At 44.4% G+C, this 23,353-nt stretch overlaps 1 protein-coding gene across 2 annotated transcripts in view; it reads left to right on the forward strand.

Annotated features, from left to right (window-relative positions):
• The window catches only part of LOC117454267 (A disintegrin and metalloproteinase with thrombospondin motifs 2-like), a 128,088-nt gene that overhangs the window by 42,030 nt on the left and 62,705 nt on the right, over positions 1-23,353 (forward strand). For both annotated transcript variants that reach the window (XM_034093439.1, XM_034093440.1), the window contains exon 3: positions 15,055-15,229. In XM_034093439.1, the coding sequence (XP_033949330.1) occupies positions 15,055-15,229 (175 nt within the window). The remainder of the gene's footprint in view (positions 1-15,054; positions 15,230-23,353) is intronic.

Below are 23,353 nucleotides of genomic sequence, written 5' to 3' on the forward strand. Positions count from 1 at the left end.
AAATGGAGAAGTAGCCAGCAGTGGTCAAAAACACCGACAGCACCACCACGGTCTGCGGATCTCTAACAGAGAAGGAATATGGCCGACGGAACAGAGTGACCTGGCCTCACAGAGACAGACTGTTCCCATGTAAATACATTGCACCTAGCATCACACTGAGCATGATCTGCAGGTCGTGAGTAGCTTATAATATCTCATCATGGAAGCTTAGCTTTGCATTAAAAGCTACCAACCAGTCACACATGGATAACGTTATTCTACAGGTGACGTTCCTCGCTCTGCTAATGAAGCACTGGTTGTTATGAAATCAACAGGCAAGTCATCCCGATCCTGTGATTTCTCCTGGAGGCCTCGAGAGACTTGTGTGGTGTGGTGTGTGTGTGTGTGTGTGTGTGTGTGTGTGTGTGTGTGTGTGTGTGTGTGTGTGTGTGTGTGTGTGTGTGTGTGTGTGTGTGTGTGTGTGTGTGTGTGTGTGTGTGTGTGTGTGTGTGTGTGTGTGTTTCTGTTTCTGAGGTAGCAGGGGTCTTTGCCTCACGTCTCCATGCGCATGCTCCTTACTCTGCCCGCTTGTGAGGTCAAAGGGGTTTAGAGCAGGGGCCAACTCCCTGTCATATCAAACGCTTGATTGGCTCTTTTTGCCGCCCTGACGCGATTTGATTGGCTGTCGGGTCCAGCAGTCAGAGCAGTGAGCAGGTAGGGGAGGGTCTTCACTCTGCTCTGTTGCTAGGTTACAGATATACCCCATAGATGTGGAGATACGGAGATAGAGTAGAGATAAGGATGGGGATGGGTGTGGATCCGAGCGCTGATCCGTCCGTGTGTGTGCACGTGTGTGTCAGAATCAGGGAAGGGTCGACAGGACTGAGGGTCAGGAGAGCGGGGGGAAGAGTGAGGCAGCAGAGGAGCGACAACAAGTGAGAGACACAGAGGGACTTCTTAAACATGAGAAGAAAAGGAGAAGGTTTATTGTGTATTGTTCACACAGACCAACATCATTTATCCACATTCCAACAATCCAACCTGACAGATTATGCAAACATTCGACCAAATATGGAGAGATATGAAAACACCCAAATGTTCTCGCTGCTTCTTTTTGTTGTTTTTAAGCAGGAAAGACAACAGATTCTTGATTTGGAAATGTTTATGTGAACCCCAAAATGTCATGTTTCTTTACACTGACTTCCTAACAATGTGCAGGTGGAGAGATGTTATAACGCCTGGCCAGCAGATCCCAGGCCTGTGTTCGGCTTGTAATTCATTAAAGTGCTGTTGTATTAATCACAGACTGTTGAAGACAACTGTGCTCGAAGAACAGCTGTTCCGCTGCACTTAGATTGCAATCATAGAGCGGTCAGTCGCCACTAATCGGGGTCATTTATCAATCCGTAAGACCACGCATAAATGTGAACGCACGGAAACACACACACACTGATCGATGGCTGTTCTAGGCCGGTAAGAGGGATTGATGTGCACTTGGCTGATGCTCTGTGTGTGTGTGTGTGTGTGTGTGTGTGTGTGTGTGTGTGTGTGTGTGTGTGTGTGTGTGTGTGTGTGTGTGTGTGTGTGTGTGTGTGTGTGTGTGTGTGTGTGTGTGTGTGTGTGTGCGTGCGTGCGTGCGTGCGTGCGTGCGTGCGTGCGTGCGTGCGTGCGTGCGTGCGTGCGTGCGTGCGTGCGTGCGTGCGTGCATATTTTTCTTGATATTTTCTCATAATAATGACTCGTTGCTATACCCGTATTTTCCCTATAACCACTCAAATACAACTCAAATGTTGCTTTACTAGACTTTTTATCATGTTTTATAAATCACCAATCACTTTTTAAACTCACTTTACCTGGACCGCGACTAACGGTTATAACCTGCAATCATCAAACAAATTACATGTGAGCCAAAAACAAAAGACATGCATTACATGAATCAATGAACAGTTTATTTCTCTTTTAAAATGTACTTTTGTCTGACATTGTCTGCATAATAGAATGTTAAATCTGTTTGTGGTTATCTTTGCAGAGACATATTGGATCAAAGTGTTCATGGCCTGTATCCGTTGTAGTCCTGTGTCGAATACATCTCTGTCTAAGAACTAGCAAAGTGAATGCAGGTCTTATTTTGTCAAGCACTTGAATTTGTTCCAGTACTTTTATTATGAAAATCCGCTTATGGTCCCCAATTTACACAAGATGAAATTAGGATTTCCAAGGCTTAAACAAACATGTCCTCGGAGAGTGCCTTCAGTGCTCTGCCCCAGGGTCTGTTTGGAGCTCTGAGCTTTCCTTAATGGCACTCTGGCATTGTTGGGGATGCTGTAAAAGTAACACAACAACAACAACAACAACAACAACAACCACTCTCAGCCTTCCTCTGGGGTTGAAGTCAGTTTGATCCAACAATATATCAGCTTTATGTTACACAGCCCCTGGCCCTCTGCAGAAAACTGCCACTGTGTGGAGGAAGTCCAGGCCCTCTGCTAATACCTGAGCCACGCTGCGAACAGACAACAACAGAGACCAAGTATGGATGCCTCTGATGATTAGAGCTTGTAAACGTTCCCCACACTTGTCTCTACTACTGCTGGTCAGGCCAAGAACATTTGGCTGTCTAGGAAAGCTGTCAGACTGCTGAGAGAAAAAGAACGACAGGGTGAGACGGAGGAGGAGGAGGACCTTTGTGTTTCTTTGATGATGGATTAAAGACCCCTCTGATTCGTAAATGATCTTCTTTCATTTGTCCTTAAATGCTTATTGTTTCCACTGCTTCTCTTCAACGTTACCCTTCTACTTGTGTTGATTCTCTTCTTTCACTTTCAAATGTTCTCATTTTTACTCACCACTTACTTTTCCCATCACTTCTTCCTGGCTGGCTATCGCACATTTATTTTGCCTTAACTCATCTGCTCATTCCCTCTCTATGTCCTCGTCTTTTCCCTTCCTTGGTACTGCTGATTCATAATCTATCTGTGGCCAGAAAACAGAGGGATGAAGCTTTTGGGCGAGAGAGAAAGTGAGAACGGGATACTGAGGCATCCTCCTTTGCAAACTGTCTGCTTGGCTGGCACTCTGTCTCTCGGTCTATCTGCCAGACTGTCGGTGATTTAGTGTGTCAACGCTCTCACCCTGAACCAAAGAGGATGTGGTCAGGCGAACCAGGTTTGGCTCACTATTCTCAAGCCTGTGTCATCCAGAGTCTGTTTAAATAATACAACCTGTGCTCAGTTGTCTTTTGTCTCTCTTCTTTTTCCAACACCTGGGCCTGTCTTCCCAGAGTGCCTCTACCACGCACTTAGTGTTATGAGAAATGGAAAGAGACGGATCGAGGGAGGGTGGAATACTAATGGAATTGTACGAAAAAGAAACAATGGAGGAACAAAAAGATGATGGAAAAGAAAAGAGGAAAGCAGAGCAGATTACACAGCAGCAAAGGGGGAAAGTGGATAAAGTGCAACTGTGGAGGAAATATGAGGGCGAAACAAAGAACTGGTCGCCCAAAGTACAGCACTGGGGGGTCTGGCTCAAAAGTAGGAAGTTGTTCCTGGAGATAACTGACTTAAGCCTTAAAGCAGCGTTGTGGGGAACTCACAGAGGCCCTTCCTGTTTACTCATGTCTCCCCCTCTTCCTTTCACTGCTGTCCTTTCAAAATCCCTGGTTTTTCTGTAAGGGGTCGCAGACAGTTGATTTGGGCCGTGCTGCAGAGTACAAACCCAAAGTGACCCAGACCGAGAGAGAGTGTGTGCAGTTTGGCTGACACACTGTGATCATAAATGTAGGTCAAAGATGAACAATTTGCAAATGAGGCAGAGAAAGCTGGGAAAGAGAAGTAGAGGGTGAGTGGGGCAAGGCTAGCATGCGTGTGTATGTTGGTGAGGGTGTGTACTGTAGGTGTGTGACCATTTTTAGAGACCACTCTACGTAATGAGCTGAGCAGGATGACGGGGGTGGGGGTGGGGGTGCATCGCTAAGTCCCGCGCGGCTTAAATCACGCTGGCATCTGGCTTTCACACAAACATACGCATGTTCACAACCTGGCAGTGTCTGTGCGCATATTTATGAGCGTGTGTGTGTTTGAGCACCTTTAGGAGGACGGAAAGGTAGGGGGTTTCATTATGACATGGCTTCCCTCCATTCATGTGTTTTTATTTGCTACATCGGATTTATTTTCTTCCACGCTCCATATCCCTGATTGATATAATTGGGCAATCACCTCGCGCTTCAGGACACTAAGTAAATAATGTAATTCACCTAATGAGTCCGTCTCAATACACAACCTTAATTGCAGTTCTCTCCCTCTCCCTGCACCTTCTGCTTTCTTACCTTTTTAAACAGCGCAAAGGAAAGGTTTGCCAACGGTCACATGACATATATTTAGCTTTCCTAAATGTTTTGAATAGCTTTGCGTAATGCCGCCTTCCGAAATGTGAGATTAATCTCCTATTTTTTCTGCCAGAGCGATAATCCAAACACAAAACCTTGCTTTCTCAGAGCTAAGCATACAGGCCCTATTTGATTAAATGAAACACTATTAATATTTACGGTGACGTATCCTCTTAATCTCTCTCTGAAGTAGGTCTTATCTTTCAAATCAGCCTTACTATTGTACGAGCCCGATTCTCTCAAGACTCAAAGGGTGAATTAATTGGAGGGTTACACAGCACGCGTGAGTCACTATCAAAGCTATATTTGTGCAGGTGTGTGTGTGTGTGTGTGTGTGTGTGTGTGTGTGTGTGTGTGTGTGTGTGTGTGTGTGTGTGTGTGTGTGTGTTTGTGTGTCTATGTCAGCCTGTGTGCAACTGTGTGTGAAGTTAGCCAGCAGTAGCAAGGTTATGAATCAGATCAAACACACATACAGTGACACCAGATCACACACACACACACACACACACACACACACACACACACACACGCACGCACGCACGCACGCACGCACGCACACACACACACACACACACACACAGTAACACACTGCCTGTGGTGGAGTGAGCTGAAGGGCCGCGACCGGGTGTGACTTTGATCCTCATCACAACATCCGCCCTTCCACTCCAACTCTGCCTTTCTGCCGCTCTCCTCTCACGTGCCCCTCAGGACCCTTACCCAGGACTCAAGTTGCTCCTTTCAGATCTTCAAATAGAGCTCAGGGTGTCTTCAAACACCGAGGATCCTCCCGTTGTAACTGGACACTCAGTGAGCAGGATCCAGATTTAGAGGCTACATATCTCAGAGGGGCTTCAGGTCTCAGAGGGAGGGTTGTGTTTAGTGTCACCATCGTAATGGCCATGAGAGTAGTCCGTTGTATTCGCTGAGATGTGGGTGTTTTCTCTGATAATGAGCCAGATGTTAATATTTGGTGCGGGCTGCTCTTTGCAGAATGTGCCAATGTTTTCTCTTCTTTAATCATAATTACACACTCGGATGTGATTCGCATCATTATTCCGTGTGAAGGAGATTTACTCGGAAGTGTTTGAATTGATTTAAATATGAACTGAAGACAGCATTGATACAGCTTTCTAGCTTTCTCTTTGTTACTTATTCCTTGTTTCAAAAAGTCAAAGCATTTAGTCATATTTAACAGCTTTGTAACTATAAATCTATCTCATCATTTGGCAACATTATCATTGGGGAAATGCCTAGTTGCCTATTGTATGCGAAAGGTGGTATTTTGATCATGTTGTTTACTGAATAATGTATACTAGAAATCCATAGGAATGCTCACCAATGACCTTTTCAGCCAGATGTGCAGTCATACTTCCTGTGTGTGATGTGCAAATACTTTAAAAACAATGAAGATAATGATGAGATGCAGAAAGCCACTGTGTCGGATTCAAGTGTCTCATGAGGGGAGAGGAGCTAATAAGCTACATTTTAACACGTCAAACCTAATAAAACATCTTCAGGCTCATCACCCGAAGGAGCCCAATGAATTTACTGTAATAAGAGAACAAGCAACTAGCGATGCAGCTGGGCCACAACAATCCCTGAACAGGCAAGTAATAGAGTGATAATATTAAATATATAACAAACAATGAAATTATAAAGCAGCAGCACAATTGGCCACACACATTGCTACTGACTGAGTCATTTAAACACTGATTTCATACACTAATTTCCCCCTTTAGCGTATTACAGTGATTTCAATTGAAGACACATTTACATAGTTAAGAATGCATCCACTTGCATTCTGAACAATTTGACATCCATGCAAAATGTCAGCCTTCTCTAGAGTGGAAACTGTAGCAGCCATAGGGTGTGGACATTTTTGTTAATGTTAAACCCCAGGTTTTTTTTTCCACGACACTGTGTCTCATCTTAATATTTAAGAACCTATTAATGTGTTATACCAGATTAACGGAAATAATCTCAGCTAATTGACGATACAAACCATTTTTACCTAGAACATTTCTAGGGAGATGTCTCACCGTAGCTGTCAATCTGATCAAAAGACGTGTTCAATGGCATTAAAACGAGAAAACGCGGCTGAATCAGTTAATCCATAGGTTTTTAACGTCTCTTTATAAAACATTTTTTCATTTATAATCCATAATTCCATTTTTATGTAAAAATCGTAGAGCAAAAGTTAGTTGCTAATGGTAGCCACCAGAGTGGCTGCTGCTTCCAGTCTAGGCTATGCGGCAGTCTAACACACACACATTACCAAATAAGAACTATGTGGGAGTTCCCCTCGATTCCATTGGCTCTAACGGTCAGAAAGAGATGTCACATGTCAAAATCCAGCAAGGGGGGCCAGAGCAACACACTCTCACTCCCGCGTCCAGGAGCGGCGTTTGGTCAGTGTCCGTGGCGTCCAGTTGTGACGCTCCTAGGCTCCTTCAGCTTCATAAAGGGACGCAAATAACTTGCAATGTATTCCCATCGGCGTCGGGATTTGACGCTCATGGAAGCACGGCATTCGTTTGTGTCGGCTGCCCTTAAAGGCAATGTGAGCGTCCATTCCCATTGGATAACGGAGAATTGTACACCCGGAAGTAAGTATTCCCCTTACTGTCGATTGATTTTACAGTGATATCTGCACTACTCATCGACTAAAAAACACCAGATTATCCTTGTGCAATGCTTTTGTATTTTTCCCCTTCGATTCGGAGAAACAAATATTTTTTCTGAGTAAAGGATGGCAGAAGACACTACACTACCCAGAATCCCCAGCTATCGTTTGGACCACACCATGTGCTCTGTTTGACAAACCCCGTTTTTTTCACCATTCATTCCAATGGCTGGCGTCTATGTCACGTGATCTTCAAATTTCTCCCTGCAGAAAAAGAAAACATGGCCGAACTTCGTTTTATTCTCGGTGGAAAATGCCTATTTTAAAGTTAGTTTGGCCATTAAAATGCGTTTTGATGTCAGTTGATGCGAGAAATTTGAGTTGTTATTTCAGATTATGTGTGCAGTGGATGTACATGATCTTTAGTTTGCTAGTTATTACGAAGATTACTTCAGGAAATCGCAACGTTTTCATTGTTACCAAGGTGGTTGCTAGGGACGCTGCTATCGATATTATTTCTGTTATGTTGTGTAACTGTTTTATGGTGTTATCTTTATTGCTACCCCCTTCCCCGTCAATGTATAGTGTTGGTCCACAGCGCAAACGTATTAGTTTAACAAAATCCGCATCTAAAGATAGCCTACGTTAATTTTCCCTGTGCAATTCCAGTCTCACATCTCAGAGCATATCGTCATTAACAAATACCGGAAACAGACCGAAAACATTTAAAAAAAATAAAATAATACTTTATTCCGAGTGTGCTTGCTTTTCTCTTTGAAAGTCATCACATAACGGCATTGTAATACATGGTTCGGCTGCATTAAATATTACATATCTGCCGTAGTTCTGTATTTATAGAGCCCTGATGAGAAGACTTCTAGACAAACATGAGGAACTGAAAACGTGACGTGGATCATAAATATATCAGCAATTAAACAACATCTTACATTTATTTTCACACAATACGTCTCCTTGCGGTATCAACACTAATTCGGCTGACTTTTGTATTTGATCCAATTGGTAGATAGGCTGTATTTACACCATAAAGGTGCACAGCTGATATAAAGGGACACCTGGTGGTTAAAGCATGTTATTGAATTTCATTATTTGTATTATTAGATATTAATAGGATCCCTATAAAGTATATTCATTACTCGTTATTCTCTACTAATAGTTAATTAAAGACTGTATATAATATTTTGCACATCCCTTTCAAGATGTTCTAAGGTTTATTGACATATCATATAGGCCTACACAACTGTGGTGTAGTTCTGCAATGAATGAAAAACTTGGGTTGCAGGTTCCTCAACAGTGCATTACAAGACATCTATCAATATGTGTGCATACCTCCAGCAATGTTAACTATGTTGAAGCACTTATTTTAACTGATATTATACATAATGTATTATACTCTTATAAGATGTATGTAGATATTTCATCTCCGGCCTTGTCAGGTATTGAACAATCAATAAATAAAGAACACAGAATTGTTAAATATAAAACACAGAATTTGTGTGATTATACTAAATGATTTACAAATAAACACAACTGCATATTTAACTGTTACACATGCTGATGTAACGCAAATGTTCCAACTTGGGAACAATAAAGTATATCTTATCTTAAGCTGATCGATGGCTACTGCCATATTTGCAAAATGTGCCTCTGAACCTTGACATGTGCATGTTTCAGGCTTATCAATTAATGTAATGTAATGTAATGTTATCAATTAACAACAGGGGTCACACACATAAGACCAGCTGTTAAATAAAGATCTTCTGACCTTAGCTGGAATGTGTGTATATATATTAATGCTGGCCATAATGGGCACAAGCAATTTTCACATTTATTAATTATATGTTTGAAATTTGAGTGTTTCCTGTCCCCTAAACCTCCAGGGATGTACACAGTTTAATACTGGCAACTTCTTATTATGGGAAATACGAAAACGTCTTTTAAAACTACAACTCGACGTGCCATAGATAGAGAACATGTTGCGAAACAGAATAGCCAGCATGTGTAGTTCTGGGGACGGGGTGGGGGAGGGGGGGACGCGGTGGACCCGTTCAAATCCAGTTTTGGACAGTCTGCCGTGGTTCCATCCCATTTCAAGTGCTGTTCGAGAATCGGCGTCACCCTCGGAGCACACTCTCCAATCACAGAGCTTGAGGACTATCAGGGGGTTTGTCAAACAGAGCACATGGTGTAGTCCAAACGATAGCTGGGGATTCTGGGTATTGTAGTGTCTTCTGCCATCCTTTACTCCGAAAAAATATTTGTTTCTCCGAATTGAAGGGGAAAAATACAAAAGCATTGCACACAATTTAAACCAATCAATGTTGTGTAATTAACAAGGATAATCTGGTGTTTTTTAGTCGATGAGTAGTGCAGATATCACTGTAAAATCAATCGACAGTAAGGGGAATATTTACTTCCGGGTGTACAATTCTCCGTTATCCAATGGGAATGGACGCTCACATTGCCTTTAAGGGCAGCCGACACAAACGAATGCCGTGCTTCCATGAGCGTCAAATCCCGACGCAGATGGGAATACATTGCAATCAGTTGAAAGCTATTTGCGTCCCTTTATGACGCTGAAGGAGCCTCGGAGCGTCAAAACTGGACACCACGGACACTGACCAAACGTCGCTCCTGGACGCTTAGGGAGTGAGAGTGTGTTGGCCAGAGATATGGAAAATCCACCCAAATGGCCCCAAAAGAGGGTTTCTTTTGCTAAATCTGTCTAAAAATATCAAATATCACTTGTTTTGCATCAATCTTGATACAGGGTACTTATTATATGTTGTACTTTGGATTCCTAAAGCTTTTAGTCTACTAACCCATCATCCAAGGTTAGTTTTCACTATAAGTACAAAATATTTTTTGGACGGACACTATAATTTACAGTTTTTTACTATGTTCAATCAGATTTTTCTTTAAAATAAAAAACATCTATATTGAATATGACTTTTCTACATCCAACTCACAGGTTTATCATTACTTTGAGAGAAAAAGATGATTAATTTAACCCTTTTAGAAGGGAAGATATGGTCATTTGTTCTGGGAATGTCATTTTCGAACCTGAAACCTGAAAAACAGGCTCGGGGTTTAACAGGTTTTTAACCAATCGACATACTGTAAGACTCTTAAGTCTGTGGTCAAGTTATTAAGGAAATAAACACAAAGTTGTAGATAGGTTCAAGTTTGATACTCTGCAACATTCTTTTGCAAAAAATGTGTCATTAGTTTTACCCATACAGTATTTGTTTGGCAGTGCAGAATGAAGCTTGAAATGGCCCAGGTGCCGTCATCTCAATGCCTGAAGCTATGGAAATCCTGACTTGACAGTAGACGGAAAATAACGAGCTGGAGTTAGGGGCCGTGAATGGTAAAGAGACGTTTTACATCCTCCACAGAAGTTATACATTTTTGATTGCTTTTTCTCAAACACTGTTCAACTAAATGTTATTATTTATCTAAGATTAATCAAGGTGCATTGTTTAAGAGTTGTTATTTTCTAAATTCCCTCCACTCCAACCAAATCATTTTACATTACTCTCAACAATGGGTTTAGAGTTGATCTTTACGTAGCTTATCACTTATACCACTTAACCAGTGGCGGTTCTAGAACATTTTACATGGGGGGGCAAAGGGGAGGCAAGAGGTCATGCCAGGGTGGCATAGGAGGGCGGACAGTACGTGGTATTTTATACTGTATATAACCTATTTATTGTTAATCCATGCCCTAACACAAGTGTTCTTAATGCACAAGAGAAACAATCGGGTGCCCTTTGAGTCCCCCAAGCTTACCTCAACCATTTTAAATGAAAGGAAACTACAAAATGTATTTTAAAGCAATGAATTAATGGAACAGGTTGTTTTGTATTACAATGTAAAATTAAATATATATTTTGTTTTAAAAAAAAATTGGTTGTCTTACTTAGACAGACATATTTGCATGTCCTCACTAAGCATTATTACATATTAATTTAATATTAAACAAATCAAAATGGCCAATTATCCCAAAATGTTGCTGCTAATATAATCATATGCTTGTCAACTTTAACTGATCAAAAATCAATTCTGAAAAAATACTTGAATTATCTATGAAATTGCAATATTGTCCCTCAGTTTGTTTCAACCCCGTCACGCCATACCATTTACCCTCCTATTAAAATAATGGATCAGTCCATGTGTGATCTGCATTGAGGGAATTACATCACAAAAGTGTCAGTTTCTTCTCTTACCTATATTTCAGTTTTTGTATTTTCAGATTAAGATTGACAAGCTCAACATTTCAACTATGTTGTATGAATTAATAATAGTTAATAATTAATAGTTTTGCAAAATATTACAATTTTGTAATGTCCTTGACTTCCATGTGGTGCCATATCTTAGCTAAACAAGGTCTCATGCCTACTTTTTGTCAAAAACTTCAACCCTGTTACATTTTTTCAAGGAAATTCCTAGTAGGCCTAATTATTTATATGTTGTGCCTGAGGTGGGAAAATGTAAGTAGTCCACTACCAGATGTTATGACCAAACATTTTGGTTTCATTTTTCAAAGATAAAGACCCAAAAGGCACCCGATTCAGAGAATACTCAGAATTCTGCATACTGTAAGTACTTAATTAAAATTAAGTACACAAATGACATCACCCATCTCTTCAGAGAGCTACAGGTGACCTGTGCAGCAACACATTTCAATCAATATGTGTCAATACTAAGAGCTGCTAGATTGAGCTGCTGTAATGGAATATGTAAGGAGAATAAGAACATACCATGTGGTCCAGCTGGAGTTTCATCTGCCTCCTGATCCCTGCCTCTGGCCCTCTTTCTGATACTTCATCTTTATTCCTCACATATATTTCTTCTTCTTCACTAATGTCTTCATCTCCTCCTCTTCCTCCTGCTCTGACCCTCCTGGTCTCTTCATCTCCTCCTCTTCCTCCTGCTCTGACCCTCCTGGTCTCTTCATCTCTCTTTTCCTTTTCCTCTTTCTGTTCGTCCTGATTACTTCTCATATGTCTTTTTGTTGGTGTTGAATCACTCCTATACTCTGGCCTGCAAGAGTCTACTTGTGAAAAGCACTGGTACAAATGCTTGTATAACTTTTCACATTAGGGCCATGTAGCATATCATAAATATAACATCAGAAAGTATTGATCAAGCGCACACAGGCAGCTGTGTTTGGATCCAGTTTTTACGGTAAAGGATGTATCCTGGTTTCATTGATCTGGCCTCATGGCTGTGATGTGTAGTTTACGTGGATTTAATAGTAGGCTACCGTATAGTTTAGCAAAGTGATCGATCTCCCAGCTAACGCTGTCTGCATAGTATTTTGTAACGTAACGCCCCAAACAGCGCCCGTCTGTTAAACGCTATCGATTCAAACTGCAGTGTTTTATTAATATTTAGTTTCAAGCTCTCGTCCTTAGTAAAAACAAAACTAGTGGAAGGGGAAATGCTCCCAGGGGAAGCTGATCCATAGGTGCTGGGACAGCTCGCTCCCTCTCTGCAGCGGTGTGAGCCGCAGTCTGTGTGAACGCCGCTCCGCAGTTTAATGCAAGGCCGTAGCTGCATTTTTAACGGGCCTAAAATGATATTTAAAATGATTCAATTTTAATTAATGTAATGCTTGTTTTGTTGCTTGAGAAGCTTGTGGAAATAGTGTAGGTTTGTTTTAGTACAGTTTTAGCGAAACAAAAGTTAGGGGGGCAGCTGGGGGGCAAGGCTCTACAGTGGGGGGGGGGGGGGGGGGGGGCAGCTGCCCCCCCTTGCCCCCCCCGTAGATCCGCCCCTGCCTTTAACCCTAACTTTAAATAACCCACCTGGTGTTTTTGTTGCCACATTAGGACAGTGCAATGCAGAAGAATCTGAATTCCTCTCATTTGTTCTGGACACAGTGTTTGGACAAGCCTCCCTGTAATCTCCTCGACTAGGACTTGGCAGCTCCTGCTCTAATAAAGGAGATGAAGACAATGCTTCTCACTATGGAAATGTGGGCAGAGGCTTTGATGCTTTATGCACTCGGGCTTTTCAAAGTACGTGTCCAGTTCTCCCTCACACCTTCCCCTCTCTCCAACCCTCCGCCCCCGCTTGGCTCTGATCGATCCAACCATGTCTCCTAGTCCCATATGTCATCTTTTTTCTTTGACACGGCTCTCCTCTGCCCACTGCTTGGTATTCTGGAGTGGGAATGCATGCACCATCGCAGATCCATCATCTGCGATCGGAATGCCGCACCACGACTCGGGGAAATGGAGGGATGAGAAGGGAGAGAGAGGTGGAGGGAGAAAGAGGGGGAGGGAGGGAGGGAGAGTGAGAGGGCAGGTCAGTGGCTTGTCGACATCCTTCCGGGACTAAAGCCTCAGACTGACAGGGAGAAAGAGAGAGAGGAATGGGAGAGGAGGGGTAAAGGCAAGAAAAATGTAGCACATAATATTCTTATGTATTCTCTATGTAGGGATCCAAATCAGGCTATCTAAGGAATTCATGGAGTATGAACGTTATTTTACTCCATTACATTAAGTAATCAAAGGACTCATTAAGTAGTATGCTGTACCAACACAAAGATTGTTTAGAGTCTAGGTGCTTTCATAAATCAAAACACCAACTGGGTTAGTTCCAGGCTCCATATAGTGTATAGGTGATAACTTTCTAAATACAGATATTTGATAGTGAAATGACTTCAGTCAAAGGAAGGATTGTAGATCTATTCTCTCTGTTCTGCTTGTGAAGCCAAATGTATTTTATTTATAGGTGGCCGAGACAACTCAACTCACTGCAACTTAAAGAAAACACGTGCAAATAAACAAGACAAGCCAAGGATCAAACATCTTCACCACTTTGAAAACACAAAGGCAGAAAAAAACTCATACACTTATTAAAAAAGCAAACCACTTCAACAGGATAAAAATGTGCTACATAAGATATTTTAACCCTACGGCGGGAAGACAGACATACTAAGGTTCAGTCCCTTTGCGGATGACTGGTTTTAGTTGGACCATTTACAGGTGTCATGTGTTTATGTTTATAGAGTTTGAAAGAAACACTGTACTGTATTGTAAAGTCTACTGTCAAATATATAATAATGTAGGTTGTAGTTTGAATCTACTCTCACAGATGTAATGGGCTAAACAGACATCCTGTCGTTGTGCCCGAGGGTGGCATTACTGAGTCTTTTAGCAAAGCCTTATCTTTTCATCACACAATCCTCTACACACAATATTTAGTTTTTCCATCAGCTCACTTTCCTCTCTTCAACTCGCTCACCATCCCTTCCTCCTCTTGTCAGAGCGGAGGGAGAAGCAGGCAAGCGCTGATCGTATCGAATGTATCTCACTTCCTCATTTATCGCTCTATCTTTGTTGCGCTCTTCCTCTGTGTGCCATCTCCATCCTCTCTGTGTGTTCTCCCCCATGGCTTTCCTCTACATCAGTGCGTTGCCTTGGTAATTACCAGTTGTCTTATACAGACAGATGGAATAAGAGAGAGTGACGGGCAATTTTCCCAGTGCCTGTTTTCCCCGTTTATGTGCACGCGACTTCTTTATTTGTGTGTGCGTTCTGAATGCACGCTTCTTAACTTCTCTCCATCTCTTTCAGAGTTTCTGCCCTCACTTCCCCGCCTTACTCTCTCCCTGTGAGTTTGCCTATGTGCACATTTCATCTGTGTTTGTGTGAGTGTGTGTTCGTAAGGCCGACGTGGGGAATTACCTGACAGAATGTGTTTAGAGTCTAGGATGGAGGAGTGGGACAGTCTCATCTCCTGCTGTTGTGTTGGCCATTTGAGATGCCAGGTGTCACTCTGGACCTCTGCAGGTCCCCAGGAGGGATCACTGCCGTCCTCTCCTCTTCTCTTTTTCTCCCAGCATGCCCTTAACACAGCAGTGGAGTACAGACACGGGCTATTTCTGTCCTTAAACTGTCAGGGCAAGAGAGGAAGTGAAGGATGGCTGGAGAAGAGAGTGAGAGGCAAACAAGGGCGGAGCTCGGTGTTGAGTGTTTATACGAGTTCAAATTGTATTAATGTCATCTAATTAATTCTCCACACTCTCTTTCAGGCTGGTATGATCAGGATGGAGCAAGAGGAGTTTTTTATCGAGCCAGTGGAGAGGGGGGATAGAGTGATGGAAGAGGAGGAGGACGGAGGAGAAGGGAGGACACACATCGTCTATCGCTCCTCAGCCATAAAGAAAGCGCCTATCAGCAGCACGGCGGCAGACTACCACTCCAGAGGTCAGTCTGTGCCATCCTCCACTTTTACACACCCTTCACTGAATCTGCGCACTTCAGCTCTATGCTCTATTTCACTCCATCTTTACTTGACATGTGACATGTGACATGATTTAATGGCAATGGCTGCAAGCTAGGCCCTGATCAGACCACCCCCCATTTGAAACCTACATAAATATTAGTCCTGCCTTTTCAATATCATTAATGTTCCCTGCAGCACATCTTCAAACATTACACGGACTGTTCCTTGCGCTGAAACCATTGTTCCCTCACACACCTGCTGATATAATCATATATTTAATTTATATAGCGCTTCTCATCTGCCAAGACAAATCTCGAAGTGCTTCACAACAAGGGATACTGATACACTTTGAGAGATTAAACAAATAATTGTAATAATAATAAGAAATCAAAAAATCAAAAATAAAATAGAGTACAAAAATAAAAGTCGGAGATAGCGATACAAATGGCAGTACTCCAGGTGTACCATGCTCAAAGTTTATTGGAAGAAGAGAAAGAAGAGGGTCTTAAGGCCGGTTTTGAAGACCTCGGTGGAAGGGGCAGATCTCAGCTGATCTGGGAGGGAGTTCCAGAGGCGCGGGGCGAATGAGCAGAAGGCTCGGTCTCCCATTGTTCGGAGACGTGTGCGGGGGATGTAAAGAAGAGGAGCGTGGCTGGAGCGGAGAGAGCGGGTAGATGTCTGGGTATGAATGAGGTCACAGAGGTATTTTGGGCTTTGTCCATTCAGGGCTTTGTACGTGAGGAGCAGAACCTTAAACTGGATCCTGTAGTGGACTGGGAGCCAGTGTAGTTTTGCAAGTATGGGGGTTATGTGTGCGGACCTTTTTGTACCGGTGAGAGGTATAATCATATCAAAGACAGCAAGTCCCAGCATGAGCATACACTGCTGTCAAAAACATTACACCTACACAGACTCAAATACATCTTCCTGTCACTGCACACATCTTCCAATGACAAAGGAGTGACATATGGAGACTTACGTGTTTAATTGTTGAGGTAACACCCTCTATATCTTTACCAGAATGATATACTGCCTCGACAATTAACAGATGGCACTCAACTCTTTGGTTTCCAGTCGCGTCTGCCTCCATTTTCCACTCTACAGATGAAATGAATTAAGTGAAACAACAAGTAGCACTTTCTTTTAGAGGAAGAATAATACTTATGGTATGACAGAGCATGTCTGCTCTGGGATAAAAGGGAGGGAAAGCAAATATGTATTCAAATAGACCTTAATACTCAATGTCTGAACCTTATCACGCAGGCAATATTTTATGTTCAACATTAGAATTCAGCTTGTCTCTGGTTTTCATCTTGGATTACTCTCAAATTGTCTTTTTCAATTAAATTAGGGGAAACAAATCTGACCTTAAGGAAGACAAATGAGGTTGTTCAAGGTCCACATCTCTGATAAAAGTGTCGACTGAAGAATATAATTCATTTATTCAACTCTTTTACATTTAGCTAAATTGGAGTTTTGAGAATGTATAATGTACAAGTCACCATCCAATGTTTCTGATTTAGTCCATCCATCCATCTTCTCCCGCTTATCCGTGGTCGGGTCGCGGGGGTAGCAGTTCCAGCAGAGAGCCCCAAACTTTCTTTTCCCTGGCGACATCAACCAGCTCTGACTGGGGGATCCCAAGGCGCTCCCAGGCCAGCGAAGAGATATAATCCCTCCACCTGGTCCTAGGTCTACCCCTTGGTCTCTTCCCAGCTGGACGTGCCTGGAACACCTCCCTAGGGAGGCGCCCAGGTGGCATCCTAACTAGGTGCCCGAACCACCTCAACTGGCTTCTTTCGACGCGAAGGAGGAGCGGCTCAACTCCGAGTCCCTCCCTGATGACCGAACTTCTCACCTTATCTCTAAGGGAGACACCAGCCACCCGGCGGAGGAAACCCATCTCGGCCGCTTGTATCCGCGATCTCGTTCTTTCGGTCATGACCCATCCTTCATGACCATAGGTGAGGGTAGGAACGAAAATGGCCCGGTAGACAGAGAGCTTTGCCTTCTGGCTCAGCTCCCTTTTCGTCACAACGGTGCGGTAAAGCGACTGCAATACCGCTCCCGCTGCTCCGATTCTCTGGCCCATCTCACGCTCCATTGATCCCTCACTCGAGAACAAGACCCCGAGATACTTGAACTCCTTCACTTGGGGTAAGGACTCATTCCCTACTTGGAGTGGACAGTCCATCGGTTTCCTGCTGAGAACCATGGCCTCAGATTTGGAGGTGCTGATCCTCATCCCAGCCGCTTCACACTCGGTTGCGAACCGATCCAGTGAGTGCTGAAGGTCGCAGACCGATGAAGCCATCAGAACCACATCATCTGCAAAAAGCAGTGGTGCAATCCTTAGTCCACCGAACTGCAGACCCCCCCCCCCACGACTACGCCTCGAAATCCGATCCATGTATATTACAAACAGGATTGGTGACAAAGCGCAGCCCTGGCGGAGGCCAACCCTCACCGGAAATGGGTCCGACTTACTGCCGAGGACCCGGACACAGCTCTCGCTTTGGGAGTACAGAGATTGGATGGCCCTGAGTAGAGACCCCCTCACCCCATTCTCCCGCAGCACCTCCCACAGTAACTCCCTGGGAACCCGGTCATACGCCTTCTCCAAGTCTACAAAACACATGTAGACCGGATAAGCGTACTCCCAGGCCCCCTCCAGGAACCTTGCGAGAGTAAAAAGCTGATCCGTCGTTCCACGACCAGGACGGAATCCGCATTGTTCCTCCTCAATCTGAGGTTAGACAATCGGCCTGACCCTCCTTTCGAGTACCTTGGAGTAAACTTTCCCGGGGAGGCTGAGTAGTGTGATGCCTCTGTAATTGGCACACACCCTCTGATCCCCCTTTTTGAAAAGGGGGACCACCACCCCGGTCTGCCACTCCTTCGGTACTGTTTCCGACTTCCACGCAACGTTGATGAGACGTGTCAACCATGACAGTCCCTCAACACCCAGAGCCTTCAGCATTTCCGGGCGGATCTCATCCACCCCCGGGGCTTTGCCACTGTGGAGTTGTTTGACGACCCCAGTGACCTCCCCCCGGGAGATTGGTGTTGATCCCCCGTCATACTCCAGCTCTGCCTCTAACATAGAGGGCGGAGTTGTCGGGTTCAGGAGTTCCTCAAAGTGTTCCTTCCAACGCCCCAACACTCCATCAGTTGAGGTCAACAACGTCCCATCCTTACTGTACACAGCTTGGATGGTTCCCTGCTTCCCCCTCCTGAGGTGTCGGACAGTTTTCCAGAACAACTTTGGTGCCGCCCGAAAGTCCTTCTCCATGTCTTCTCCGAACTTCTCCCACACCCGCTGCTTTGCCTCGGCCACGGATGAGGCTGCTGCCCTTCGGGCCTGTCGGTACCTTGCAACTGCCTCGGGAGTCCCCCGGGATAACAAATCCCTGAAGGCCTCCTTCTTCAGTCGGACGGCTTCCCTGACCACCGGTGTCCACCAGGAGGTTCGAGGGTTACCGCCCCTTGAGGCACCTAGGACCTTGAGACCACAGCTCCCCGCCGCGGCTTTGGCAATAGAAGCTTTGAACACCGACCACTCTGGTTCAATGTCCCCAACCTCCACAGGAATGCCCGAAAAGCTCCGCCGGAGGTGTGAGTTGAAGGCCTCCTGAACTTGGGCCTCCTCCAGACGTTCCCAGTTCACCCGAACTACACGTTTGGGCTTACCAGGTCTATCCAGAGGCTTCCCCCGCCACTCGACCCAACTCACCACCAGATGGTGATCAGTTGACAACTCCGCCCCTCTCTTTACCCGAGTGTCCAAAACATACGGCCTCAGGTCCGATGATACGATAACGAAATCGATCATGGACCTTCTGCCTAGGGTGCTCTGGTACCACGTACACTTATGAGCATCCTTATGTTCGAACATGGTGTTTGTTATGGCCAATCCATGACTAGCACAGAAGTCCAGTAACAAACCACCACTCCGCACCCGACCCCATCGATGTTTCCCGTAGGTGGTGGGCCCGCGGGACGGAGAAGCGGAGGTGTTGCCCACGTTGCCTTTTCGGGCTGAGCCCGGCCGGGCTCCGTGGCAAGCCCGGCCACCAGACGCTCGCCGACGAGTCCTCCTTCTGGGCCTGGCTCCAGAAGGGGACCCCGGGCTTCCTCCGGGCCGGGTATCCTCACTTCCTGTGTCGTCTTTCATGAGGTCTTTTGAACCAATCTTAGTCTGGCCCCTTGCCTGAGACCAATTTGCCATGGGAGACCCTACCAGGAACACAAGGTTCCAGACAACACAGCCCCCAGGTTCATCAGGGCACACAAACCTCTCTACCACGGTAAGGTGCTGGTTCTTCAGAGAGGAAAACATCGATGGGGTCGGGTGCGCTGCCAGAAGGGTGGCAGTGAAAGCGGAGGGTCTCGACGGACCAGACCCGGGCGGCAGAAGCTGGCTTTGGGGACGTGGAACGTCACCTCTCTGGGGGGGAAGGAGCCGGAGCTTGTGCGGGAGGTGGAGCGGTACCAGTTGGATCTGGTTGGGCTCACCTCTACGCACAGCGTCGGCTCTGGAACCTTACTTCTGGATAGGGTTCTGATTTAGTATTCAATAAATCTTTAGTTTGCTGCACGCACAAACAATGTTTGAAACCTTATGTTATCCTGGGCGGGGCATTTATTTTGTCATACCTGCAAACGTTGAGCATACAGTGAACCAGTATCAGCTGTAAGAAGAGAATATCAGATATATTTGTGCTTAAATAAAAAGGTTTGGTTGTAACGTTTTTGTTGTGAGAAGGAATCCTACCTGTACAGATGTAGCACCCCAGATCAGAGTCCTGCATCAGGTCGGGTACCCGACGGGTGACCCGCAAAAAAGGTGATTCGCGGGTGGTATTTTTCCAAACGCTTTTTTCCGGGTTCGGTTCTGGGTAAAACAAAGATGATGCGGGTCAGGTCGCGGGTGTTGCATAATAAATATATTGAAATAATGATAATTTAGTTTAATGTTTAAATCCTCAGACTTCTCCCCCGCGGGACCGTGCATAATCATAACCTCTACAGCGCATCAATCTGCTGCTGTGCGCGCCACATTCGAAATGGCTGAGGTGAAGCTCTCTAGCGGAGAATACAGCATTTTCAATAACACTTCCTCAAGAGCGAAATCCAACGTCTGGGAGGCTTTTGGTTCCTAGATGGAGAAAATAACCAACATCCCACGCTTTTTGAGACAAATATGCAACTGCGTGTGTTAATAATTGCACGTTTTCACTGCTCATATATAGGCTATGCGGGTTCGGGTCGGGTCGCGGATCTTGTGCCGACGGGTCGGGTCGGGTTGCGGAACTAATTGGCAATATGTGCGGGTAGCGGGGCGGGTTCGGTATTGCACGTCGCGGGTGTGGGGCGGGAGCGGGTCTTGAAAATCAGACCCGTGCAGGACTCTGCCCCAGATAGGACTCACATGGGTGTGTCCCAGTCAAAAGCCCAGCGGATGCCAGTGGCTGGGGGTGTTGCCAAATTGCTAGAGGGCGTTGCCCAATTTCCTGTAGGTGCGATAACACTACTTAGCTCAAGTTCATTATTTGTATTATTGTTATTATTATTATTTACGTCATCTTTATTTGCTTGTTGAGCACTTCCGGTAATTGTCACACGGGTGTGGTTTGGTTTATAAGTCGAGTGCACATGACAGAGGGTGAGCTTGTGCTGTCATTTTTTCTGTTGACCGTTTTGTCCATAGTTACTATGTTTTGATTTTGTTTATTAAATATCCTTAAAACTATATTGCTTCAACATGGACTTTCTTTTCGAAAACGCGTCACAGTTTAAAGCCAAGTTTAGCCTCTCGGCGACTCAAATGTAACTGGGGGTATTGAGCCGCCACACTACCAATTATTCAGTCCATCTGAAACAGTGCACTTTAGTTTTGGAATTGATCTGAAAAGATGGCAAGTAAAAGTACAATTGTCTGCTTTTCTTTTGTATATCTTAGTCGTTTTTGAAAAGGTGCACAATGTTATTGTTAAACAAACCAGAAAAAGAAAGACAAAATCTAAGAAAACAGGATATCCAGTGAAAGGCTGTACTGTCAGGGGTTTAAGTACTTGGCTTGTTTTTAAAAATAAAATATTACTCCACGGTTTGCTTTAGGCTTGTGTCAGGGATGGTGGCTGCCCAATTACAGTGATTGATCTGATGCCTACAAGTCAATCAATGTTGACCCTCGACCTGTGCAAGAGGCTCTACTCATCACCAAAGCAAAGATCTTCCCTCAGAATCAAGTCTCCCATGTTGTACAGGAGCGAGACGGAGCGCTTTATAGCGAGTGGATATAGATGAGATCTGTGTCTTCCTATTCTGAGCAGTTGACTCAAGAAGGTCTAATAATATACAGAGAGAGAGAGTTTCCATAGGAACACCCAGCGAGGACAGACTGCATTAGAGTAACACAGTTCGCTCCCACTGTTACTGATACCTGGCAGTACATCCACATACGTACACACACACATGAGCGCGAGCATGCACACACTAAGACACCTATACCGAAAAATAACACACACACAGGATGTAACCACACGCAGTTTACACAACTCCCTTGATCATCCATTTACATCTCGGAACACACATACATGCTGCATGCACACAGACACGCAGACACACGCACAACACGTCTCACTGCTGCTCCTTGTTGCCTTTGAATCTTTCTTTCTAATGAAGAGTGGGGTGCAGATCAATAGCGTAGGATAGAACAGGCCACAGTGTGTGTGCCTGTGTGTGCCTGTGTGTGCCTGTGTGTGCCTGTGTGTATCTGTGTGTGCCTGTGTGTGCCTGTGTGTATCTGTGTGTGCCTGTGTGTGCCTGTGTGTGCCTGTGTGTGCCTGTGTGTGCGTGCATGTATGGCGTGGGCATGAGTTCTGTGGTCGTCTGGTTTTGAGTGCTGGGATTTTCAAGGCCAAGCAGACAGAGCGACTGACACACAGACAGGCAACCAGGCATGTGCTGCTCCCAGTGGCATTTGATGCGGATCTCTCTCTTTGTTTCTCTTCTCTTTTTCCTTCTTATTTTTCTCTGTTCTATTCTAGACCACCACATTATGTAAACAGAGGTTTACCTTCCAGTTGTTCAATCATGTGACTGTAATATCATGCACACATAGGAAGCACAGTATATGCTGCCTTTAACCCAAACCCTTTCCTCTCCTCTTTTGGTTCCTCATGTTCTCTTTTGCCGAAAATATACCCCCTGTAGATCAATCAGGGACATTAGCAAATTCATTAATAATCAATCAATCAGATCTGGAGATCTCATTTGCAAAGCATGCCTACATCACAGCCAGTTATTGAATGTTGGGCTCATTTCCTGGCCAAAGACAGAGGGAAGGAAGTTATATTTAGCAAGGTAATAGAGGAGCTGAAGAAGGAGCGAGATTGATCGGTTTCTTACACCATAAGCTGAGGAGGTGTGAATCATTGTCCAAAGTTGAGAGAGCAAGCTTTATTATTAATATGTCACATTCTTCAATTAATCGCTGCAGCGATAGAAAACGAAGGATTGCCATTCATCTGTAGCTATGCAGACGAAGCTCCATCATTCAATCTGTCTTTCCTTTGCCCCTTACAATTTCAGTTTATATACTCATTTTATTTATTTGTGGTTTTTATCAGTATATTTCTGTACTGCTGTTTTTATTTCCTTTCCTTTTCTTCACTTTACTCCTCAGTTGTTTTGCTTTATCTTGCTCCTTTTTGATCAAAACAATGCTCTTGTGTTGGTTTTTTCTGAGGCTGGACAGTTAGGGTGAAGTTGGTATTTTGTCTAGTGGGACTGGACTTCCTGTGTGGGTGTGATGCTTTGTTTACAAACATGTGTATGTGTGCCACTGCAGTGATGTGTCCAGAGTTCTGAGACATGCCCAAACAGATGGACAACCAGAGGGCTTTTTACCCTAAATATCCCAGTCTGCTTCCTGGACTGGGCTCCCAAATGAACATTATTCATTCATTCACAAATGTTCGTACTTTCTTTCTTGTATAGTTACACCTTTTAGCACTACAGAAGCAACTTGTTAAACTGTAATTTGCTATATTTTCGTGGCATGTAAATTATGTTTCAACAACTACACACACAGTAGGTTA

This window comes from Pseudochaenichthys georgianus, chromosome 10, assembly GCF_902827115.2.
Source record: "Pseudochaenichthys georgianus chromosome 10, fPseGeo1.2, whole genome shotgun sequence".
Classification (NCBI taxonomy): Eukaryota; Metazoa; Chordata; class Actinopteri; order Perciformes; family Channichthyidae; genus Pseudochaenichthys; species Pseudochaenichthys georgianus.